Here is a 27,543-nt window from a genome sequence, read left to right on the forward strand (position 1 = left end):
AGAGAGGGGTATACAGCCAACTTAAACAATAACAGAAAGAAATTTAGCAAAGAACAAACATTTGAAATAAAAATTTCTCCAACAAAATAGTTCTTTGACTCCGCACTAGGTTGCACTATTGTTGATCTTCAGTAGTGTCCTCTAGAAGAGAAAGTTCACACTTCTTACTTCAAGCTAAACAAAAACACATCAAAAATGACACAGTTCAAAAACTCAAAGTTTTCCACGTGGTGACATCTTCTGAGAAAGTAGAGAATTAATAGCGTAGATAAAGTTCAGACTTCCTCCAGCAGAGGAGTTTCAACTGGCGCACATTTTAAATTAGCGGCGTGGAGGTGTACCGCCCGGTACAGACCTCCCCCCCCAAAAGTTCCACCAGGGGTGATATATGAAATTTGTTTGAAAACCAGGTCCAAGTTTTGATGTAGATATGGAGATTGATTGCCCAAAAAAAATTTTATAAGATTTTCTTGATTTGGTTTGTTTCAGTTTCAAAATTTTGTTGTTGCAGGTGAAGTATAGTCTTTAAGTTTGTAGAAGTAGAATTCTGAAGATAAACTTTTAATACTTAAAAGTGATGAAGAATTTTGCAATGTCCACCAAATATTGCTTGTTGGTTTCCCAAGTGTAGTCATTACTTATAGTAACTGTTCATGTAGTTGAGGTTAATGAAGTTGGATGGCCAGACCGGCCGTTGCAGCTTGCGTCCAAAGGAGGCCGCTCGGACCCCTCAAGTACCCTGAGATACCGCTCGCCCGCACTATGAGGGGAGCAGAGGTGTTGAAGCACGCCGCGCCCGCGGTGAACATATACAGGCTGCGGGCAAGTAGCAGGTCGTGTGCCGCAGATCAGCCTTGGCCGGTAGGAGAGCTCCGGCTCGCCGTGCACATGTCGTCCTCGCTGGGGCCGAGGGGGCCCGTCCTCGAACCCAGCCGCGGCACAGCGCCGCGCGGCTGCGGGGGCACTGAAACATAAAGCTAGGCGGCAGAATTGTGTTGGACCATCATCTTTTTTGAGGGCACAGGCATTATGGAGAGGTTGAGGGGCCAGCGGCGTGTAGATATCCATGGCATTTAATATTATGAAGCCACAGTGTGTATTGGAGCAGGAGACGGGAGCGTGGTAATGGCCGTGGCAAGGACAGGATGGCAGTTTAACAATCGGGGGAGGTTTACAAGAAATGCTTACATATAAAACAAAATATTATAGAAGGAGCAGAATGCCTTAAGCGTGGAACTCAAAAAAAATATAACCATCATATTCCTATCAAATTATATGAAGCAAGTTGACACAAAATTTACACCGGTTTCACCTGGGACAGGTGAACCCTAAATATCCTCTCAGTGGCTGGATTACTTACTAACAATGTAACCGGTGTGAGAAAATCGAGAATGATGCATGGCCCATGAAATCTGGGGGCAAGCTTGCCCGCGGGAACAAAATTTTTGACCATAACCTGGTCACCTACCTTCAAAGGGGTGGGTCTCCGTCCACGATCATACCTTTCCCTAATCTTTTCATGAGACACTTTAAGATTGGCTTTAGCCTTCTTCCAAAGATCTTTAATGTTATCCGGATCTATTGTCTCGGGTAGAATGTCATTCAGAGACCAGAGGTTAGAGAGCGGCGAGTTGGGAACAAACTTGAACATCAAAGAAGCTGGAGTAAACTTGTGAGATTCATGAACCGCCGAATTCAAAGCAAAAGCTATCCAATGCAGGGACGTGTCCCACCTAGAATGATCTTCATGATGATAGGCAATAAGTGCGGACCTGAGATTACGGTTAACCCGTTCAGCCAGAGATGGTTGAGGGTAATAAGCAGAAGTAGTTACATGAGAGATTGATAAGTCAAAACAGAATTTACGAAATAAATTAGATGTAAAAGCCTTAGCATTATCAGATACAATATATTGACACGGACCAAAAGAAGCAAAAATAGAATTTAAGCAGGTAATGGTAGACTGAGCGGTAGCCAGCTTAGTCGGAAATAACCAAGAAAATCTGGTAAAACCATCTACGCACACAAAGATGAACTTGTTAGCATTACCCTTTGACTGGGGGAAGGGTCCTACATAATCGATATACAGGCGTTCCATGGGGCGCGACGCTTGATGCGAAGACAAAAGGCCTACCTTGGTGGACATGGTGGGTTTACTGAGCAAACAAGATTTACAAGCTTTTACAAGTTCACGCATTTCACCGTCCATCCCTTTCCAGATGAACATTTCACTAATCTTTTCACGAGTTTTAAAGATACCCAGATGCCCTCCTAATGGGGTCTCATGATAATACTTGAAGATCATAGGTACCAGAACAGCTGGAACGACAACTTTCATCATCTTGTCATGCCTCGAAGGGCAACATAAAACACCATTCCTCAGAACATAAGGGACAACATGTTCCCCAGAAGAAAGGGTTTCCATTATCGGAGCCAGCGTCGGATCTTCACGTTGGTATTTCTCGATATCCCTAAAAAGCATGGGAGCATCTGTTAGGATGGCATTAAGCTCAGATAGCATGGACTCGGGAGGTGATGAACTGTCGACCTGTTCATGGTTCTCAACGTCGTCTGAAAACATACGGCTGAGTCCATCAGCGACAACATTTTCGGTACCTCGGATATGCCTGACATTGAATTGGAAGGCAGAAATACGGATGGCCCAACGGGCTATACGACCAGTACGACGCGGCCTACCTAAGACCCAGCTTAATGCTTGATTATCTGTCTCCAGGTCGAATTTGACGTGTTCCAGATAGAGACGGAACTTTTCTAAGGCGAATAAGACTGCCAAACCTTCGAGCTCATAGATGGAATACTTGGCTTCTTGAGCCGACAATGTCCTAGACGCATAGGCGATGGGTCGCCTCCCTAGTTCAGTCTCTTGAAGAAGGACTGCAGCTACTGCTGACGACGATGCGTCGGTTTGGACAATGAATTTCTTCGAGAAATCAGGCATAGCAAGGACAGGGGCATTACAAAGCGCTAATTTAAGATCTTCAAAAGCGGCTTGTTGAGAAGGTTCCCACTCGAATCTGATGCCTTTCCTACGAAGGAGGTTTAAGGGCGCCGCTCTATTAGCAAAGTTAGGAATGAACTTTCTGAAGAAATTCACCATACCAATAAACCTGGCGATGCCTTTAATGTCCTTGGGAGGTTTAAAATCACGGATGGCCTGTGTTCTAGAATGATCGACTGCTACACCATCGGGTGACACAATATGCCCTAGGAATGACATAGAGGGCTTAGCAAAGGCAACCTTGGACAACTTAACAGTTAACCCAGCCTTACGAAGGCGATTGAGAACTTCTCGCAGATGATCTAGATGTTCTTCAAACGTCTCTGAAAATACGACGACATCATCTAAGTAGTGATATAAGTACTCGAATTTGATGTCGGAGAAGACCCTATCTAGTAGCCTAGTGAGCACAGCTGCCCCCGTGGGGAGCCCGAAAGGCACGCGGTTGTATTCGTATAAATTCCAGTCCGTGGCAAACGCTGTAAGGTGTTTAGACTCTTCGGCAAGGGGAATTTGATTATAGGCCTGATTCAAGTCCAAGATAGTGAAGAACTTGGCCTTACGAAACCATGAAAAACAAGAATGAAGGTCAGGAAGGGGCACAGATTGCAACACCACCTTCCGATTGAGAGCCCTGTAATCAATGACAGGCCTGAAGCCTCCTTGGGGTTTCGGGACTAGAAAAATAGGCGATGAATACGCCGACTTAGAGGGCCTAATAATACCATCCTTCAACATCTGATCGATAATTTCTTTCAGAGCCTTCATTTTAGGTGGAGATAGCCTATAAGGTGGAAAACGGACAGGAATCGAATCCGTGACCTCAATTTTGTATTCAATAAGGTCAGTAACACCAAGAGTATCAGAGAACACCTCTGGAAATGACTGACATAATTTACGAATACTATCAGCCTGCTCCTCAGGTAGATGTCTAAGGTCTAACAACATCTCATCCTGGGTAGGCGAAATAGATGAACATGACACAGAATTACACTTTAACAAGGGAATTTTACAATTGGACGCAAATTTGAATGTGCACGACTTACTCTGAAGATCGAGCACAAGACCAGTGTGAGAAATAAAGTCCGCTCCCAGTATGATGGGGCAAGACAATTGCTTGGCCACAAACAATTTGACTTTTCATGTAAATTTAAAAATACGAATTTTGACCAGTAAGGAACCTAGAATTTCTAATGGAGATGAATTAGCCGAAACGTATTGAACAGGAGAAGAGACATAGTCAGGTAGTTTACAAACAGATTTCAATTTAGAATACCATTCAGCCGAAATAATCGAACAAACACTGCCTGAATCTAAGAAAGCTGTTATAGGCTCGTTATTTAACTCAATCTTAAGGAAAGGAACAGGTGCGGGGGTATCCGCCGCAATCCTAAGACATTCTTTAGGGCATTCAAAAGATGAATTTGAAGGCTGATCGTTCTCTGCATTTACAACCTGTTTACTAGGGGCTGAGTCTTGGGAAGATGGATTAGTCGACTCAGCCGAAGCCACTAGTCACTTTTTATTATTGGCATAGCTGGAATTTGCACCAGAAGTTGAGCAGGAGGGGGTGCTATTTGAGTTTGGGCAATTCTTGGCGATATGTGAGAAGGCCCCACACTTAAAACAGCCTTGTGATGACCCGGCTCCATTCCTTGTCCCACTTGACTTGATCAGTGGACACTTGTCGCGCAGATGGTCAGGCGACCCGCAAGCATAACATTTACGGGGATTGACTGGTCGGCGAGGTGGAGGCCGAGTGTTACTAAAGGAAGGCGGGGGTTCTTTCGCGACACGCAAAGAATCGGCGTATCTAACTCCTTCCGCTGAGACGGCCAATGCTTCAAGTTCCGAGAAAGTTTGCGGGCACGCCGCGAAACACAAATATGACCTATAGGGAGGTGAAATTCCCTCTACAATAGCCTGTACAATCTGATCTTCAGGAAAATGAAGGGCAAACACCCTAGTATAAAACTTAATGTCCTGTATGAAATCAGCAAAGTTTTCATCCAAGCGCTGTACACGATAATAGTACTTCTGAATAAGGGAGGACCTGGCCCTAGCAGGGATGAAGTTAGCTAGCAAGTGGGCATGGAAATCCTCAATAGATGATTGCTCGGCAATGGCTCTTACGATTTTATCAGAGAGAATACCAATAGCATACGGATAGATAATTTGCAAGATCTGACAAGGGGAAAGAGAAAACACAAGGGCATGATCCTGAAATTCAACTAGAAATCTTAAAAATGAAATTACATCACTGGTGGTATTAACGGAAAACTTAGAAATACCTCTGAGCAACATTGCCAATGGATGAGGCAAGCTGCTAAACCCGGGTGACATAGTAGGTAAAGGTTTCAATGGTAAGGAAGTTAATTCAGAACGGATGTTACTCAATGATGCACGACGTTCAGATTCGTTGTCCAATGGGGCAGGGATAGTTTGAGCAGCAACGGTTATTCTATTAACTTCTCCCTTGGGAGGCGCTTCCTCACTACCTGTATTCACTATGGTGGGTTGATCAGATTTGGGAGGAACTTCCCCAGTTAACAATTGAGTGACCTTACTAGATAATTCGGAAATATTTTCCAGGAGTGTACTAGCTTCCTTCCTCTGAACGTCATTCAGTTTTAGAGACAACAGATCGTTAACCCTATTCGAAAAATGATATAGCCTGCCTTGCACACGCTTAATTTGATTAGGAGACGGATCATTTTCATCAAAAAAACTAACTACAGAAGCTAGCCCAGTAATATTCTCCGTGATCGTGGAAAGAGAGTCGTCAATTTCTTTCTCTCCCAAATTGGGGATGGAAATGGGCAAATCAAGGGACTCTCTAAGCTTGTTAGTGTCTATTGCAACCGTGCCTCCAGATTGCACATTTCTGATAGTTAATTCATAGATCAACTCCTCCTTGCGCAAATAGTTAAGGAGAACATCGCGAGGGCCGGGCATGATGACAGACCAATTTTGAAAAGGTCAAAAAATTCCAGCAACTGAGAAAATGGTTAGAGTTCGGATCAAAACAATGTCTAGCCGTCAAAAGGGGCTAAATTGAGACCCATTCAACCACGCTCTGCTACCACTTGTTACCGTGTTTTGGTGGTAGTTATGCATGAAAGAAGGTGCTGGGTGGTGAATAGGTCTCAAGCTACTAAAGTAAAATTAATTTTAAAATTTAACAAGGTTATATTTTCTTTTCAAAATTAGGTAACAACAAATAGTAGCCGAAACACGATTGAAAAATACATTTACATAGGTACCCCATTTGGGGCTTCAAAAGTCAGAAACATAATTCTTGGGCAATCAGCTCAGTTTTACCCCAAACACAATTTTAACAGAGGGGCCGAAAACCCCATTCATACCTAGGAGCCCTTGCTCCAAATTACACTGAAAAGCCTCCTCGAGGCATACAACATATAATTTTCAAAAGAGCCACTCGCTCTCAAATTTAAGCCTCTCCCAGGCCACACCAAACTCCACCTTTAAGCTGTCCTCAAAGGACATATACACAGGGGTAAAATACCCAACCTACTGAGGTCTATTAAATGACAAGAAGGTTAATACATGACCTCTAAAATACAATTTGAGGGGAGGCGAACTTGCACTCCTAATACACTTTGTTTAAGACCTACTTGGCCTTAGGCCGTTAGTGCAAGGGCTAATCCCATACTACAGAGGTGACTTAAGAAAATAACAATTTACATTACATTACGGAAGAATTGGTTGAGAAAATAAGTTCACCTCAAGACAATGTGAGTGGGAGCTCGAGAGGGTTAGCACTCTCTATCCCAGTATGTAGCTTTACAAGAGAATAGATGAAAAGAGAAGTTACATTTTAGGAAAAGGTTACATAGTGGAACGCTTAGAACCCGCCCCGAAAGTTAAACTGCTGAGCTAGCAAAGAAAGAATTTATTAATCGGCCATTACCTTGTTGTTGACCGCTGCCGAGGAAAGAGGCGCTTCCCGCCTCCTGCTATGTACTTAATACACTGAAAGATGGAACAGAAGTGGCCCGGAGACCCAAAAATCAGCAGTTTATATCCTCTCGCGGAAGGTTCTAGGCGTTAGGGGAATGAAAACACCCTCCCACAACGTTTTTATTGGCTAGGGTACAGAAACATATTCAATTTGGGAGAAGATACCCATGATTGGTCAGAAATTAATAACAGAAATTCGGGATTGGTCACATGCAAAACAAGGGGAAAGAGAGGGGTATACAGCCAACTTAAACAATAACAGAAAGAAATTTAGCAAAGAACAAACATTTGAAATAAAAATTTCTCCAACAAAATAGTTCTTTGACTCCGCACTAGGTTGCACTATTGTTGATCTTCAGTAGTGTCCTCTAGAAGAGAAAGTTCACACTTCTTACTTCAAGCTAAACAAAAACACACCAAAAATGACACAGTTCAAAAACTCAAAGTTTTCCACGTGGTGACATCTTCTGAGAAAGTAGAGAATTAATAGCGTAGATAAAGTTCAGACTTCCTCCAGCAGAGGAGTTTCAACTGGCGCACATTTTAAATTAGCGGCGTGGAGGTGTACCGCCCGGTACAATTACCATTGTACAGTCCCAGTTTCTCGGGTACTGTTAATAAGCCTCTTCCACTTCTTCCTGCCCATATACAACTTGTCATAGAAAACACCATTCACTGCCCATCCTCTGGTAACTAGATCAACCTTGATCATGTCTACCCATCAGGTTTTAGGTCTTCCTGCAGGTCTTTTCCCCTCCACCTGTTTTTCCAAATTTAATCTGGCTGTTCTTGTAGACTCCATCCTCATCACACGCCCATACCACCATAGTCTGTATGTGCCGATTCAGTCAAATACGGATGTCTTTATTCTGGCTTCTTTCCTCACCTCCTCATTTAACTTGTCCATCTTGGTCTTCTGGATGGTGGATCTAAGAAATTTTATCTCTGATGCAGTCTTGATGAATCTCTTTTTGTGAGGGTGCACGCTTCAATACCATGGGTCAATACTGGTTTGAAATAGCTGTTAAACATCATCAGTTTAGCCAGTTTTGGAATCATATCATCCCATAAAAGTGTTCTTACTTGTTGGTAGAATTCTGATCCCTTTTGCACTCTGTTTGTAATTTCCTTTCTGACCAAGTTATCACTGGAGATTATACTTCCAAGGTAAGGAAAACTATCCACACACTCTAGCTGGTGGTCTCCTAGTTTTACACTTGCTGGGCACCAATCTCTGTTGACTGCCATCACCACTGTCCTGGTCTTGCTGATGTTAAGGTTATATTCCCAGAACTGGGATTTCCATATGTTGAGTCTGGTCTGTACTTCCTCTTCTGTTTCACCTCAAATCATGATATCAGCAAAGGCCACTGCATTCAGTTCACCTAACTTTTCCTTGATGTTCCTCATTATATTATTCATAACAGTGATGAACAGTAGTGGGGACAGTACACTTCCTTGCTGGACTCCACTCTTGGTCTCAATCCATGATGATCGATCTTCCCCAATTCGCACACAGGTAGTATAGTCTTTGACCAACACCTGAATTTTCCTTACCAGTCCTTCGGGCACATTTCTTTTCCTCAGACACTCCCAGATCTTATCTCTTATAACACTATCATAGACCTTTTCTATACCCCGGAATACAATGACCACATTCTTTCCTTTCTCCCAATACTTTTCCATCAGCATGTGGGTGCTAAAAATTAGATCCACTGTTGACTGTTACTTTTGAATCCATATTGCTCCTCCTCTAAGTGTGGTTCAATGATAGTTCTCAATCTCCTTTCTATCATCTTCTCTAGACAGCAGGATTACTGCTCTACAGTTGGTGGGAATTATAATGCTCTTGCTCCAATCTGCAAGTATTTTGTTGTCTGTCCATACGGCATTTAGTACTCTGTACAGGAATGATGATGATGATGATGATGATGACGATGATAATGATAATAATAATAATCACTCCGTAGGCTTCTGAGTGTCGTGAAGTTCCCGTGCCGATCTCACAACCCTCTTCCATCCTTTTCGATCTTGAGCCTACTCTTATCAGTTATCAATTTGGAGGGTCTGGAATACCTTGTTGATCTCCTTCTTCCAGGTGCTTCGGGGTCTTCCTGTAGGTCTTTTCCCATTAAGAGATCCCTTGTATAGATCTACTGGTGCTCTGTTATCCTGCATCCTCAGTACATGCCCAGCCCAGTGCAGTCTGTTGGATTCTATCACACCCATTATAGTGTGTTTTGAGAGAGAGTGTAAATCTCATAATTAGATCTTTTCTGCCAGCTTTGAGAGATAGGACTGAACCATGGGCCAAATATTTTTCTATAAACTTTATTCTCAAAGACTTGCAACTGCTGCTGCTCTTTCTTGGTTATACTCCATGTCTCGGAACCATACAGAAGTACTAGTCGAATGATTGTGTTGTAAATAATAATGATAATGATGATGATAATAATAATAATAATAATAATAATAATAATAATAATAATAATAATAATAATAATAATAATAATAATAATAATAATAACAACAATAATAATAATAATAACAACAACAACAGCACCCAGATGGATGACAGTTGAGAAAGAAAGGATTCAGAAAGTGGAGAAATGCAAATATCTGGGGGAGTGGATAGACAATAACCTGTCAGAAAGAGAAGCACTGTTTTTGAGAATCAACAAGATGAACTTGGCATATAAACTAACTATGAACGCTTTCAACAACAAGAATATCTCAATCAATGTAAAACTCAGACACTACCAGACAGTGTTCTGCCAGGAGGCTTTATATGCAGCTGAAAGTTTGTACTTGATAAAAACAGGATTGGTCAAGAAGTTGGAACTAGTGGAGAAAAAGATTCTGAGGAAGATACTGGGACCCCAAAGAAGTAAGGAGGGATCATACAGAAAGAAAGGAAACCAAGAATTATATCTCAAGATGGAAAAGATCTCAGATACCATCCAGAAAAGGAGAGCCGTGTTCTTTGTATTTATCTACAGAATTAATGCGGGAAGAATGACCAACCAGATAATAAGATATTTTGAAATCAGGAAAACTATAGTGCACTGGTACCAGGAGGTGAAGAGGGACGTGGAAGAAATGGGAATACAGTAACAGGGATGCTCACAAGTCGAGGATCAAGGCCACAAAATGGTTTCAAGAAAAAGATCCTGTACCCAAGCGCCATGGACAGAAAAGAGGAGATTGCAGAGGGAAAGGATGAAGGAGAACTGGACGAGGATTAAAGCCCAGAAACAGAAGAGGCTGAATTTGAATTAACGTGTCCATAGTCAGCCAAAATGACTCAGCTAGTGTGCAAGCATCTTAATCTAATGCCGTCTCGCTGCTTGCTTTTTAATTTCAACGTTCCATATTTTACTCTAGGTCTACTAGTTGACAAAATAAACAGAATATCTCTTGGCATATAAACTAACTATGAACACTTTCAACAACAAGAATATCTCAATCAATGTAAAACTCAGACACTACCAGACAGTGTTCTGCCAGGAGGCTTTATATGCAGCTGAAAGTTTGTACTTGATAAAATCATTTTTGTAGGTAAACACCAAATGTGTCACCAGAGATCTTTTACTGCTGACATCACACAAAAAGAGTGTTAAATGGCCTTTTTCTTACCCTTCAAAAATCGGACTACCTCTGCCAGGTTCGAACCCATTATCTTGGGATCTGGAGGCCAATTCTCTACCATTAATCCACACAGGGAGCTAAACAATTAATTAATACTCAGTGATCAAACCCATAAGCTGGACAGCCCAACGATTCTCTGAATAGTACCTCTAGGAGTAACTTTCTACAACCCAGTATCAGACCAAAGTCTGGATAATGAAGGTTGAAATCTGGTTGTCTTCGGAGTTGTACTGATGTCAAATAGGTGATCCTGAGAAATGCTTTAGTTATCAGTTCATCTGATAGTAGAACCAATAACTCCTACTGCACTACGCAGACAGTAAGCAGCTGGTCTCTCTCAGCTAAGGTATAGAAAATGTGACAGAAGGGACCACATTCCTCCAGCACCAGAAGTCATTTAAAGATTAATAAAAACCCTTGAACTTAAAAAGTTTGCTACACAGAAGCTTAAAGAAAACAAAGATAAGACAGATGTAATTGCTGAACAACATATTAGAATGGGTTTCGCAAGCTTGTCAAAGAGAGCTGGTAGCGATACAACAACTTGGGGTAATGTCGTCAGTAGAGTAGAACGTAATGTAAATGGAAGAAAAAATATGGCATACGAATTGATGAGATATCCAAGTTGTTCTGTGAGGGAAATAATAATGATAATAATTATAACATCATCATTATTATTGTTGTTGTTGCTGCTGTTAAACATCCCTTTAATTGCAACAGATGTTAAGAGATGCTGGTAAAAAATGAAATGTCGTATGGCTTTTAGTGCCGGGATATCCCAGACGGGTTCGGCTCGCCAGGTGCAGGTCTTTCTATTTGACACCCGTAGGTGACCTGCGCGTCGTGATGAGGATGAAATGATGATGAAGACAGCACACACACCCAGCCCCCGTGCCATTGGAATTAACCAATTAAGGTTAAAATCCCCGACCCAGCCGGGAATCGAACCCGGGACCCTATAAACCGAAGGCCAGTACGCTGACCGTTCAGCCAACGAGTCGGACAGAGATGCTGGTGCTGGAGTACAAGATATTTTAGACCTTAAAAAGAGTTCTATAACATGACAGTAAGTAGACCGAGACAGATCTTTCACATTTATACACTCAAATAGAAAGGAACTGTGCTGGGTATCAATCCTGGAACTCTGAACATGCAAGTATTCTCAATAGCTACTATGAATTGCTGTAATTATTAATGAAAAGATGAAAGAAAGTACAGGTTGTTTACTGTCTATAGAACAACAGGCTTCAATAAGAAAGGTCAATATTGCACAAATTACTTGACAGAAGAGATGTCTTGCCAACAAAATGTATTGCCCACCCACTCACGCACACACACACAGAGAGGGGAGGGATAGGAAATTTTTGTGTAACTAGCAGATCAAGCAGTTACTGGTAGAAGCTATTCTCTAAAGCACTTCTAGCTATACTATTAATAAGAGAACATTCTGGAAATGACAAGGCTTTATGGCGGATGAACAAGCTATGAATAAGCTTCATGCTATCATCAGCCAATGAAATGACAATCTAAAATATAGTAGTAACACTTGCTGAAGAAATATCAGAATACATCGTAGCACAAATGTATCCAAAGAAGTTTGTATAATTCACCTTAACTTCACTAAATTGAAGATCTTACAGTGGAAGAAAAATACTGACCAAAACTTAAACTGCAGTAGTTTTACATGACTGTTTATTTTTTTTAAATAACAAGCATGGAATGACTGGGCACTTACCTGCAAACAACAATATTTTTCACTGAATACTTGCAAAGCCTCAATATGAGTCAAGCATTAACTCACAACTGGCTACGGAGATGTAAGATGAAACATATAGATGAACTAACCTGCGTAACCTTGAGGACATACACAATACTGGTCTTTTGCTGAGCTACAAACACCGCCATTCAGACAAGTTGTGTTAGTGCAGGCGCTCAGAGTGGAACAGTCACGCCCTAAACAACAGAACAAACAGGAGTAAATCCAGTGAATATACATGAACCATCTTGTGATTTTTGACATTTTGAATTTTACATTTAGCATTTCAGGCTGTTTACGGCCTATTTCACATTCAGTCACTGAGAACCAATGCAATGGCGACTTCAGTATCAGCAAATTTAAGAAGCATATGGGCAGGATACTTATAAGGTACTTCAAACTCGGCAACTGTGAGGTGACATACACTGACTGAGCAAATGTCATTGGATAGTGGAGCACTGATGCGCAGGTGTGTTGTCTGCGCACCACACACCCCCTGTGCCAGCGGCAGTTGTATAAGAGACCTTGTGAGCAGTGGCTGTGCATGCGACAGGTGTAACACAGAACATCGTCATGAGCTGACACCATTCGAACAGGGTATAGTGGTCGGTGCCCGACGGATGGGAAGTGCGATTTTGGAAGTGGTGCGGGAATTCGGCTTCACACGATCAACCGTGTCCAGGGTGTATCGTGAATGGCTGAATGCGGGTGTCACCGTCCACAACAGATGAACGACTGGCCATCCAGCCACCCTTGATGACCGTGACTGGCGACATCTGAGACGGATTGTCAATAGTGACAGACGGGCAACCGTGCAACAAATCACGGCTCAATTCAACACAGGCCATGCTAGACACGTCTCCCAGTGGACAATCCATAGGAGCATGGGTTCTATGGGGTATGGGAGCCGGCGCCGCACACAGGTGCCACTGTTAACCCAACGTCATCGGGCACAACGACGCGCATTTGTCGCCAGTCACCAGGGATGGACACTGGAACAATGGCATAATGTGATATGGTCAGACAAATCACAATTTCATCTGCACCATGCTGATGGAAGGCACCATGTATGGCGCAGACCACATGAAGCGATGGATCCTTCCTGCCTGAAGGTGTGGTCCAGGGCGCTGGTGTCTCTGTTATGGTCTGGGGTGCATTTTCCTGGTATGGAATGGGCCCCCCAGTTGTTCTGGAAGAGACTTTGAATGGTACGCGGTATGTTGAGCTGCTCGGAGACCATCTCCACCCATTTTTGGCCTTCCAGCGCCCAGACGCTTCTGCGGTGTATCGAGATGATAACGCGCTGCCACATTGCTCTCACGTCACCCGGCAATGGTTCCAGGAACATGCAGCGGAGGTCCAATGACTGCCATGGCCACCCAGGAGCCCCGATATGAACCCTATCGAGCATATCTGTGATGTACTGGAACGCAGGCTCCGTGCCATAGATCCTGCACCCACGAACAGACCAGCACTGGCGGCCGCTCTGCAAATGATTTGGTGTCAGCTGCATCCAGAGGACTATCAGGGACTTATCGACTCACTTTCACGGCGTCTCACTGCAGTTTGCAGGGCCAGAGGAGGCCCAACACCCTATTAGGTGACTATCCCATGACATTTGCTAAGTCAGTGTAGATCTCTTCAGTGTTCAGCCAGAATCTAGCTCAGAAGGAAGGTTGGAGAGTTTTGTACATATCACGTATGATACTACTACTACTACTACTACTACTACTACTACTACTACTACTACTACTACAGTGGGAGAAGCTGCGATATGTGTATGTAATACCATATTCATTTAATCAGGATGGAGTAAATGACCTGCAGAGCCTGTATTCATGTCTCACCCACTAGAGGGAGATAATTGAGACTCATGCAAGAAAGAAGCTGCTGATAACTATCCCGGATAGTCTTGACCAGAATTATACAAGGAAAATCTTGGAATGGATGTTTCGTAAGAGTGATATCGAAATAGGGTGCTTGGAGTCAGGTAAAACACAGGTAAAACAGGCTGTTACTGTGGGGTTAACATCGAAAAAGAAACCCTTAAATAATAATACTCAAGAAACAGTTATGTGCAAAGCTGCTGGCAAAACTTATGCCGAATTGCTCAAAACAGTAAAGGAAGGGGTAAACATCGAAAAAATTGGTGTTAAAATAAAAAGAATAAGAAAAACACCAAAGGATGACCTAATACTTACTGTAGAAGGCAAAAGAAAGGCTGATGTATTACAACGTGAGATAATTAAAAATGTCAAGGAAGTAGAGGTTTCAACAAAGGGGAAGGATACAACAATTCTAGTGTACGGTATGGATCCAGATCTAAATGAAAATTATCTTAGAGCAGCACTCTCCTTAGAAGCTGCTGTTGAAGAATCACAGATCAATATTACGTCTGTTATACCGGGGCGGTTTGGAAATCTGAATGCTACCATAATCTTGCCAACGGAACCATCAAAAATACTGTTAAAGAAAAAGAAAATAAATGTAGGCTGGGCAACCTGTCTGGTGAAGGAAAGAGTTACAGTTGCAAGGTGTTTTAAATGTCTTGGATTTGAACATGAAGCGCCACACTGCGACGTTAAGGATGACCGGTCTCAGAGCTGTCTAAATTGTGGACAAGAAGGCCATTTGGCAAGGGATTGTGGGAACAATTCGTTTTGCACCACGTGCCAAGTAGAAGGCCACCGCTCAGTTCAAATGAAATGCCCTACTTACAGGAAGTTAATATTAGAGGCAAGCAAGTTGAATTTAAACTACCAATAATGGACATACTGCAGGCGAATCTGATGAGCAAACCCGACAGTCATGACATTATGTGTGCAACAGCCTTGGAAAGGCAAGTAGACTTAGTGCTTGTTAGCGAGCCAAACAGAAGGCGAGCAGCTGAAGATAGTTGGTTCACGGACAAAAGATGTGATGTAGCTGCATATTTTTTAAATAATTTAAAGGTGCTAAACATAAGGGCAGAAGAAAGATATTTGTATATTCAACTTCAGCAATGTCAGATTTACTGTTGTTATATCTCTCCTAACATCCCTTTTGATATTTTCAAAGCTGAGGTAGATGTAATAGTTCAGGACTGTATGGCGTCAGGTATTGAATCTATCATTCTGGGAGACCTAAATGTCAAGTCGCCTCTGTGGAGGGCACCAACTGCAGATCGTAGGGGAGAATATTGGGCAGAATGGATAGCGACCCTAGACTTGGTGGTTCATAACACTGGAATCTTACCAACTTTTTCCAGAGGGAGCTCAGAGTCTTTCATAGAAGTCACCTGCTCAACGCAGGGTATAGCATCATGCATTGTTGACTGGGAGGTAATGGAAGATGAATCTCTCAGTGACCATCGTTTAATTTATTTTCAAGTTAAGGGATCGAAGAAGCTTAATGATACCATGAAAACGGTGTGGAGTTATAACTGGGAAATGTTTAAAATTGCAATTGAATGGATGTTACAAACTGTAGATACAGCACAACATACTCTAAAAGATGTAACTGCTATTCTTAAAGATGCTTATAGGACCAGCCGATTGAGGGGATCAACAAAATATAAAACACGAGTCCCTTACTGGTGGAACTATGAAATAGACATGCAAAGGAAAGACTGCAATCGTAAGAGACGAATCCTTACAAGATCTAGGAAAAGAATCAGCCAGGTCAACTTAATACAATTAGAAGATGACTATAAGGCATCAAAGAGGCAACTAATGAAGCTAATAAAGGATTCTAAGAGAAATCTCTGGCAAAAGCTATGTGAAGATCTGGACAGTGATATCTAGGGGGCGGGATATAACATAGTGACTGGTCGAATAATCAACAGGGTACCAGTTCAGCTCCCAGCTGATAGAAGGAAAGCCATAGAGATGGAGTCGTTCCCTTGTACTAATGACAGACTTGAAATGGAATCAGATTTTAGTGTTGCAGAACCGTTTACTGTGGTTGAGTTACAGAGGTAGCATGCAATATGAAGACCGGAAGGCACCAGGTGTAGATGACATCCCAAAAGAAGCCATCAAGTATGCAGTTGAGAGGGCACCTGGTTGGATCTTATCAGTCTTCAATGATTTATTAAAAAAGCGTGAATTCCCCGATGAGTGGAAAGTAGCCAAGCTAGTGCTGTTATTCAAGGCAGGGAAACTATCATTAGATCCATAAGTGCATAGGCCACTTTGCTTATTAAACACCTTGAGCAAGTTTTACGAAGGATTGATTAAAACGAGACTGGAGAAAGAATTTGAAAAACAGGGAGGACTTTCTTTGAACCTGTTTGGATTTAGAAAGGGTAGAACCACAACCCAAGCTATAGAGAGAGTGATTCAAATACAGGCAGAAAGCAGTGAGAAGTGGGCTGTTTTGATAATGCTAGATGTCAAAACTGCTTTTAACACTGCTTCTTGAAGCATTATTTTGAGAGAACTTCGTAGGAAGAACATTTCTCGGTATCTACAACAAATAATTGCTAAGTACTTCAAAGGACGAAGAATATGCCTTGATGATCTAGAAGACCTTGAAATGAGTGCTGGTGTTTCCACAGGGATCTGTCCTAGGACCCACCTTGTGGAACATTCCATATGATGGCGTCCTACGCCTGCAGCTGACAAAAGGGACAACATCTATCGGTTATGCAGATGACCTTGCAATAGTGGTAATAGCAGAGAATGTAGAGGAACTGACCTTCCAAGTAAATGAATCACTGAGACGAGTTAACCTTTGGACGGTAAATAATAAATTGAGACTGGCTCCACATAAGACTGAGGCTGTAATTTTGAAAGGTTCCAGGAATTGGAAGAATGTCCGCTTCTTATTAAATGATACAGCGATCATCCCAGGGAAGTCTGTACGATACCTTGGGGTTCTTATCGACAGAAATTGCACATTTGGTGCACATGTGAAGGCAGTAACTCAAAAGGCATCGGCATTAGCTAGACTTATGCCTAACATCGGGGGACCAAGAATAGTTAAGAGACAGATTATGTGCTCTGCAGTTTATTCCATTTTACTTTATGCTGCACCTATCTGGCACAATGCACTCAGGAGAAAGATTCACCGGAGAGCTATGGAAAGAGTACAGAGGAAAATGCTGCTCAGAGTTATCTGTGCATATCGAACTGTTTCGACAGCAGCTTTACAAGTTGTAGCTACCAGTATTCCCATTGACCTCCTCGTGGTAGAGAGAAAACTTTGGAACAAAAGGGGTGCGGCTATATCTGCTGAAGAAAAGAAAGCCTTGAGGAACCAGCTCTTACTAGACTCGCAGGGCCGATGGGATGGCACAACCAATGTTGGCCAATGGACAAAAAAGCTAACACCCGACAAAGGAGGCTGGCTTGAATGTAGACATTGGCAGGTAGATTACTATCTGTCACAGATCCTGGCAGGACATGGAGGATATGGCGTATATGCCATGAAGATGGGAAAGACGCAGGGAGATGGTTGTTGGTACTGTTCTGAAAGGGATACAGTAGAACACACTTTTTTCTGCTGTGTTCGATGGGAAGAAGAACGAAGGAAAGCCTGCCAACAACTTGGCCGACGACTCACGCCAAGGAATCTGGTTCAGATAATGTTGGAGAGCCCGCTTGCCTGGAACACAGTAAAGGCAATGGCGACATGCATTATGGTGACGAAGGAGAAAGAAGAGAATGGAAAAACTTAATAATATACATCACTCCATTTTGATTGCATGCTGCCAAGCAGTTCCAGAATGGGTTGAGTGAAGAGGGCAGGGGTTTTTAGTTTGTGGAAATCCAACTCCCACACAGAGTGGTGTCTTTAAAAGATATTTCCCTGCCACAAGAAAGAAAAGAAAAAACTACTACTACTACTACTACTACTACTACTACTACTACTACTACTACTATCGGAAAATAATAAGGCCGTCCGCACTCGAGGTAACATGAAAACAATAAAAGTCACTAGGTGATGCTGGCAACACCAGTGATAGAAGCAATATCGGTGGTCTGAGCAATAGGGCATCCACACACGGGACAACATTTTAGACAATGAACTTGTACCTTCCAAGTAGAGAACACCTACAACATACTGTAGTAGTTTTTTAAAATGGTTTTTGAAGGTTTGACATCTTTCGAGTGAATCAAGTGAGGAAGAAATGCTGTACCTGTACAGGTACATAAGACCCCGAAGAAGAAACCGTAGGAAGTGTTGGGTTCATCCTTACAATCAAAGGAATATATGACGCAGGCTATTCGTTCCAGCCAAAGAACTGCAAAAAAGTGACACCAAATTTCATGTATTTTATAGAATGTCAAAAGAGGCATATAATGTATTAGTTGAAATTATTACCCCTACTCTCCATCATCAAAACATTAACATGAGAGAGTGCATCAGTGCAGAAGAAATAATTTTGATCACATTAAGATAAGCATTATTTTTATTTTCTGGTCTAGAAAGCCAAGAATAACGGCCAAGAGGATTTGTCATGATGACCACACAACACCTCGTAATCTGCAGGCCTTTGGGCTGAACAGCGGTCGCTTGGTAGGTCAAGGCCCTTCAGGGCTGTAGTGCCATGGGGTTAGATTTTTATTGTTTTTATTTCCTCGATATAAATATATATATATATATATATATATATATTTTTTTTTTACAGGTTTCTTAAAACTAAGCAAACTAAGCACATTTACAAGAAATGAGGACTTTTTAAAATTTGTGAACAAAACTATTCATCGGTTTCTCGATTACGCTTATATGAATTACAATTTTTTCCACTGTGAAGTATTGGGTTCCAGTAGATGTTCATGAGTTTGATCAAGGTCATATGCATTCTATAGTGGTATATTTATAATACTGTTCCATTACATTACTTATATAACATAATATGTAAATGATTATAATAAAATACCGCTACTTGCCTGACAAACAGACTACTGCTGCCACCTGATACCACGCTTTGTCTACGCGTCTTGTTGGGAATACTCCTTGAGAGTGAAATCATATAAAACACAGTGTTTTTCCACAGTACCCACAAATTAATGTTGTTATACCTATTCCCAAGAAAGCCGGTACTGACAGGTGTAAAAACTATCACACCATTAGTTTAGTATCTCATGCCTGCAAAATTTTAACACGTATTGTTTACAGAAGAATGGAAAAACAAGTTGAAGCTGAGTTGGGAGAAGATCAATTTGGCTTCAGAAGAAATGTTGCTGGATGCTTGTTGTTTTAAGGAGCCTAACATCGAAGGTCATCGACCCCATAGAAGAAATGTAGGAACATGTGAAGAAATCCTGACTTTATGTCTGATCTTAGAGGATCGAATCAAGAAGGATAAGCCCACGTGCATGGCATTCGTAGATCCAGAAAAGGCATTTGATAATGTTGATTGGACGAAGCTATTTAAGATTCTGAAGGTGATTGGGATCAGATACGAGAACGAAGAACTATCTACAATCTGTATAAAAATCAGCCTGCAGTGATAAGAATCAAGGGCTTTGAAAAAGAAGCAGCAATCCAGAAAGGAGTGAGGCAAGGCTGCAGTTTGTCCCCCTCCTTTTCAATGTTTACATAGAACAGGCAGTAAAGGAAATCAAAAAGGAATTTGGAAAGGGAATCACAATCCAAGGAGAGGAAATCAAAACCTTGAGATTTACCGATGATATTGTTATTTTATCTGAGACCGCAGGAGATCTCGAGAACAGTGGCGGCCGGTCAGTACATGCTACCGGGCTCCAGCACGTAGCTTGGAACTGAAAGGAATATTATTTATGTACAGTACAATTATCCTGGTGCCTTTTCGTTGTTTTGAGTACGGTATGAATTTGTGTTTTGTGAAAATCAGAACGAGATCTGTCGAACACCTAGCGCCGTTCTCCCGGGGAACAAGGCTCGTGCTCATGTGAAGTGAGCCCTTGCCTGTAGCCTTAAGGAAGCAATACGCAGGCGCAGCCAAGCTTGCAACACTTCCCCTAGCCGGCGGAGTATACCATAAACCGGGATCAACTTTCACTGATCCCGTCTATAGTTACTTCCTCTCCCGCAAGGGGGTAGAAGTACTCGATGTCTCCTGCTACCTTAATGTTGAACGTGGTAAGCGAGTCTGCCACTAGAGAGTAGCATCGTCTGGGCTCGAAAGTAAAGCGTAAGTGGAGGCAATCTATCTCACACATGCTTATTAAAATATCCATCTTCCTTTTGTGTCAAAAATACGGAATTCGTAGGTGAGTCAAAGAATCTTTGACTGACCCTAAATGTTATTCCGCATTACAATGTAATTTACTCTGGTGAAATGAAATAGAGTATGGCTGTTAGTACCGGAAGTATCCGAGGACATGTTCGACTCGCCAGATGCAGGTCTTTTGATTTGACACCCGTAGGCGACCTGCGAGTCGTGATGAGGAGAAATGATGATGAAGACAACACATACACCCAATGATGGTTAAAATTCCAGACCCTGTCGGGAATCGAACCCGGGATCCCTGTGACCAAAGGCCAGCGCGCTAACCATTTAGCCATGGAGCCGGACATTTACTCTAGTAATAAGGGAGGTCTCAATGAATCAGTTAGCAGCTCTTTCAGTTGCTTTGTGCGGTTTTTAATCTCGCGGTTATATTACTTACTGGTGCGTGTTTTTTCTGTCATTGTGTTGGTGCTAAAGTTTATACGGAGATTTATCAAATTATTTATCCACTGCAGTGTATATAAAGTGAAATTAAATTAGTGTTCTCAGTGGGGATCTATATTCCCACGATTCTATTTGCACTGATGTAAGTTGCGCCATTAGGTTAGTAAAAACAATATTTCTCGAATGAGAGTTGTTACTTGTAACTTGTAACTCGTAGACAGTTGTCGAAGAATTCATCTGCTTCCAAATTAATGTTGTTTTTGTTTGTTCTGAGTTATAAATTGTGAGAAAAGTTGTATTATTATTATTATTATTATTATTATTATTATTATTATTATTATTATTATTATTATTATTATTATTATTATTATTACCAAGTTTGAAGTATGCGTTGTTCATCATAGCAATATGCAGATTTAAAACAGCGTATTTAGCTTGTTTTTGTAGCACGTAGGACGATTTTTTCACGAGCCGCCACTGCTCGAGAAGCTGCTGAATGGTATGGATGAGGTCTTGCGTAAGGAGTACAAGATGAAAATAAATAAGTCAAAAACAAAAGTAATGGAGTGCAGTCGAACAAAGGCAGGTGATGCAGGAAATATTAAATTAGGAAATGAAGTCTTAAAGGAAGTAGATGAATATTGTTACTTGGGTAGTAAAATAACTAACGATGGCAGAAGTAAGGAGGACATAAAATGCAGATTAGTACAAGCAAGGAAGAGCTTTCTTAAGAAAAGAAATTTGCTCACTTCAAACATTGATATAGGAATTAGAAAGATGTTTTTGAAGACTTTCGTGTGGAGCGCGGCATTGTATGGAAGTGAAACATGGACGATAACTAGCTCAGAAAGAAAGAGAATAGAAGCTTTTGAAATGTGGTGTTACAGAAGAATGCTGAAGGTGAGATGGATAGATCGAATCACAAATGAAGAGACACTGAACCGAATTGGCGAGAGGAGATTGATTTGGCTAAATTTGACGAGAAGAAGAGATAGAATGATAAGACACACCTTAAGACACCCAGGACTTGTTCAGTTGGTTTTTGAAGGAAGCGTAGGTGGTAAGAACGGTAGGGGTAGACCAAAATATGAATATGACAAACATATTAGAGCAGATGTAGGATGCAGTAGTTACGTAGAAATGAAAAGGTTAGCACAGGATAGGGTGGCATGGAAAGCTGCATCAAACCAGTCTATGGACTGATGACTCAAACAACAACCACCCACAAATTTTGTATTAAATGTCTCCATATCAACAGGCAATATGAGAACAAGTCGCTCAGATCGCGCTTCACTGCAGGTCACCAGGGTTGCTCAGATCGCACCAGTTGAGTAGATCGCTGTTGAATTGCTTTCATATTGCTCCGTTGGTGGGTCCCCACTCCTTTACCTATGAAGTGACAGGGAGGGAATATCGTATCATGGTTGAATTGCTTTCGTGTTGCCTTGTGTGTGGACGCCTAATACATCATCATACATACATCACAAGAAATTGCTGGATGAAAATGATTTGTTGCTGCTAAAGCTTGAGGAGTGTGATAATTCAGAATTCCTTGCTTTTTACCATATGCCATAAAGTATATCTTGAATTAGTTCAAATTAGTACTCTATCCACATGATAGTGGAAATACTTGACAGGAGATGTGAGACTTGAATAGCAGTGTGACCTTCCTGAAATGTCATTTGAGACTGATAGGATACGTACTGGACATTCGGACATGCGCCTCTTTGGAGTAACACCATTTGTCCTTTCTCATACTAACACTGGAAGTGAGTTGGAAGACGTTCTGAAGATACTGAAAACCCTGTTGCATCACTTCACAGTGGATGAATTTGAAATTGGCCTTAAATTTCATGACATAGCAGTCTTGATTAAAAATAACATTGTTTACTAACCTACTTATTTATCAATAAATCTACCAGCAATAAATTAAACCAGTAACCTTTAAAGGAAATAGACTTACCACAGACTACAAAGAACCAAGTAAGCAATAAAAAAAATTTCAAATGTGAAAATCTCAGCACAGTATATGAAAATCATTGCATATATGAATGAGTGGTTACGGATCATCGAACTGGATATGAACTTTATTGAGGCTGTGGGTTTAAAAATCACAATAATTTAATATTGCCATGCTTTCATGGCCCTCACTTATAGACATGATGCTGTATAGGCTTTTGGCGGGCTTATGCCGTGTCAAGAAAATAAGGTGAAATTCTTTACGTTTTGCAGAAAACTCATCTTAGAAAAGCCTATACAGTATCATGTCTACAATAATTTAGCTGTGACTGGTGACATTTTGAATTCTGATTGAAAAAGTACAGTAAGACTTAACATTTCAAGAAAAGACAACCCAATCAAACCACAAGAGGGAATATTGCAGGGATTATCGTTTTTACTCTGAAACACAAAACTTTTATTAAGTCAGATTGTTGGTAGTACTGGTAACCAAAATATTAACATTCATTTTCAAAAAAAAAAAAAAAAAAAAGCATTTTGAGCTTTCTTTTTATCACTAATCCAAAATACTGCACATTTGAATCTCCCTTCTCTTGTATATACAGTAAAACCTCAGTAATTCGAATTCACTGGAACGCAAAATCAGATTTCGAATTAATCACCAACTCGTAATTCAGAAATGCCAACCCTTGCCACGTAACAGAGTATTTCAAGACCGAATTAATGCATGCAATCACCTTAACTCACAGTTTAAACCTTTTAAATGCTATAGAAAAAACTATTTCCGAAATGTATCCAACAAGGTGCATTTACATTATTCAAATAAATCAATGGCAAACGTAATTTCACACGACGAAAGAAAAAAACACACAATTCAGAGACAAGGACAAATTATGCTGGCTCCCCCATGCAAATGCTTTATTTTTTTAGATTACTGTTCTGTCTGCACTTTTTAAATCCCTTGTACTTGCACAGAAAGTGCCGGATGCTCTTATAACATCGTGGCTTATCGAATTTTCCTATGACGAGGGGAGGAAGTCTCTTGCTTCCAGATGCATTACAACACAGTACAATGAACCCCATCCTTCTACGATTACCCGGCTGGCACTTCTCTCCTTTAAAACCATAAGTCTGTTTGGGGGTCGGCAGATGCAGAGTGGGTTTCGGCCAAAAAGTGGCCATAGCTGGTCCGTGGTCCGACAGCTCTGCGTTCCGACCGGCCAACCGAGCAGAGGACGGGTGGCCACGACTCTATCGTGGCTCTACGCCTCTATATTCGGGAGATGAAGAGGGGCTGGTCTGTACTCTGGTCAACCAAGCGAAATCATCTTTTGCACCGTGCACAGTGCATGCACCAGGCGCATACACCCTGAGAGGTTCTGTATCATAACCAAGTGATTACCTGCACGCTGATTCAATCTCACTTACTACTGTATATTACCATCCTGGGAGAACACACAACCTAAATACTTGAAATTATCGACCTGTTCTAGCTTTGTATCACCAATCTGACATTCAATTCTCTTGGATTTCTTACCTACTGCCAACGGCCGTAGCCATGTTGAAACTCCGGATCCCGTGAGATCTCCGAAGTTAAGCAACATTGGGCGTGGTCAGGAGTTGGATGGGTTGCCACGCGCTGTTGGTGGGGGGTAAGGGAATGGAGGAGCGGAAAGGAACTGGCCACCCTACCGCACGTAAACTCCGGCTCAGGAACACCTCTGCGGAGGTTCGGACCTGCCTTCGGGCAGAATAACCCTTACCTTACCTCTTACCTACTAACATCGATTTAGTCTTGGAAAGGCTGATTGATTTTCATACCATACTCATTGCATCTATTTTCAAGTACCAAGATTTTAGACTACAGGCCTTCAGCACAATCTGCCATTAAGACCAAGTCGTAAGCATAGGCCAGACTGCTTACTACATTTCCACCCAATTGATTCCCTCCTTGCCACTTTATACCTTTCAGCAGATGATCCATGTAAACTACGAACAACAAAGGTGAAAGATTACAGCCTTGTTTAACCCCTGTAAGTACCCCGAACCAAGAATTATTCTACCGTCAATTCTCACTGCAGCCCAATTGTCAATATAAATGTCTTTGATTTCAATTATCTACCCTTAATCCCATAGTCCCCCAGTATGGCAAACATCTTTTCCCTTGGTACCCTGTCATATGCTTTCTCTAGGTCTACGAAACATAAACATAACTGCCTATTCCTCTCGTAGTATTTTTCAATTACCTGGCGCATACTGAAAATCTGATCCTGACAGCCTCTCTGTGGTCTGAAACTACACTGGTTTTCATCCAACTTCCTTTCAACCATTGATCACACCCTCCCTTCCAAGAAGCCACTGAATACTTTGCCTAGTATAATAATCAATGAGATACCTCGATTGTTGTTGCCATCACCCCTTGTTTGCAGCCATTTCTGATGAGACTTTTTATAACATTTACAAACTGCTCTTAGTTCATCATACCGGGCGAGTTGCCCGTGCGTGTAGAGGCGCGCGGTTGTGAGCTTGCATCCAGGATATAGTAGGTTCGAATCCCAGTATTGGCAGCCCTGAAAATGGTTTCCGTGGTTTCCCATTTTCACACCAGGCAAATGCTGGGACTGTACCTTAATTAAGGCCACGGCCGCTTCCTTCCAACTCCTAGGCCTTTCCTATCCCATCGTCGCCATAAGACCCATCTGTGTCGGTGCGACGTAAAGCCCCTGTCATTTCACCAAGATGTTCGCTTTTTCCCATCTTTACACACAGTTTTTCCTAGGCATTCCCTCGTTGCTTCTACTACAGTATCCCTGTATGCCACCCATTTTTTTCTATATCCTGAACCTGCTTACTGTCCACTGTTCAGAAATTCTCACTAATCATATCCATGTACTTCTGTCTAATTTTCTCTTCTTGAAGATTTTCTACCCTTATTTGTTTGCAGTCAGATTTCACTTTCTCTATCCTAGGCCTGGAGTACTTAGTTCACTACAGATCAGATAGTGGTATGTATCATCGAAAAATCCCTGAAAAACTCGTACATTCCTAACAGATTTCGCTAATTCGAAGTCGGTTAAGATATAGTCTATTATGGATCTGGTACCCCAGCCCTTCCATGTGTAGTGGTGAATAGCCTTATGCTTGAAGAATGTATTCGTAACTGATAAACATATACTAGCACAGAAGTCCAGCAAACATTTCCCATTCCTATTAGCTTCCATATCTTCTCCACATTTACCAATCACCCATTCACATCCTTCAGTTCTATTTCCAACTCTCGCGTTGAAATCGCCCATTAGCACTATCCTGTCCTTGCTGTTGACCCTGACTATAATGTAACTCAACACTTCGTAAAACTTGTCAACATCATCCTCATCTTCACCATCACATGGTGAATACACTGAGACAATTCGCATCCTAATTCCTCCAACTGCCAAATATACCCACATCATTCGCTCATGTACTTGCCTAACAGAAACTATGTTGCATGCAATAGTATTCCTGATGAACAGCCCTACCCATACTCTCCCCTTCCCTTTTTAACACCCATCAAGTACACTTTATTATCCCCTATCTCTTCCTTGTTATCTTCCCTTACCCGAATATCACTTACTTCTAGCACATCCTGATGCATCCTCTTGCTGACGCAGCCTGTTCTACTTTCTTCTTCCATAAGCCCCATTAATATTGATAGCTCCCCTTCGAATTCCATTCTGTTCGCCAAGTTGTTTCCAAGGAGTCCCTCGCCTGTCAGATGGGAGTGGAACTCCATTACTCCCATAGGTATGAGGCTTGCTTATAATGTTCTGAGCTCAGTAAATTCGTGAAGCAGGATGCTACTCTACTTGCACATAATCCAAGTGAGGATCTCACCTCTAACGGGTTAGGGACCACGGTGGATTGTATAGTACTAGCTGCCCTAGCAGGAGGAGGGCCATGAATGAGAATATGTCCGAGATGCCCACTCCCATTCTGTAGCAACTGGTATCCCGACTCTCAGGACCACTTACTAGGCCACACAGCCATTGCCCATGGTTCACGAACTAGGACGTGACTACAGTAACCCACACCATGAACCATGACAGAGAGACAAAAATTGATCTAACCCACTTTCAACTTGTATACCTAATCTGAGACAGAAACAAAATATGGTGCCAGTGTACACACACAATTATAATTTTATTGAACTTTTATAAATAAATTACTACCCTGAACAAATTGTTACCTTGGTATCCTGGTTTGCAGACACACTGAAATCCATCTTGAAGAGGAGTGCAAATGCTATTTGGTGGACAGGTCACTTGATCACAACTCATTATGGCCACATCACAATCCCGTCCAGTATAACCTGGACTACAATCACAGATGTAACTTCCAGGTATGTTGGTACATCGTCCTCCATTGCGACAAGGACCTGAGCTGCATTCCGTGCTGTTCTATTAACAATACCAACAAATTATTAATAGTAGTATATTTAAAAAAAGGACTTTTCAATTTATATAATCTATAATTGAAAAAAGTGTAAGTTAGAACTTAACAGCTGTAACAGCAAAATGCTGCAACTCAAGAATATAATACAAAATACAGTACAGTCCC

The 27,543-nt window shown here is 41.7% G+C and overlaps 1 protein-coding gene across 1 annotated transcript in view; it reads right to left on the bottom strand.

The window, feature by feature from the left end:
* Positions 1 to 27,543, bottom strand: part of crb (crumbs) — a 625,965-nt gene that overhangs the window by 200,469 nt on the left and 397,953 nt on the right. Inside the window, exons 10-11 of the mRNA XM_067138875.2 lie at positions 27,173 to 27,383; positions 12,494 to 12,601 (exon numbers count right to left, since the gene is read on the bottom strand). Of these exons, the coding sequence (XP_066994976.2) occupies positions 12,494 to 12,601; positions 27,173 to 27,383 (319 nt within the window). The remainder of the gene's footprint in view (positions 1 to 12,493; positions 12,602 to 27,172; positions 27,384 to 27,543) is intronic.

This window comes from Anabrus simplex, chromosome 1 (genome assembly GCF_040414725.1).
Source record: "Anabrus simplex isolate iqAnaSimp1 chromosome 1, ASM4041472v1, whole genome shotgun sequence".
NCBI classification, from domain to species: Eukaryota; Metazoa; Arthropoda; class Insecta; order Orthoptera; family Tettigoniidae; genus Anabrus; species Anabrus simplex.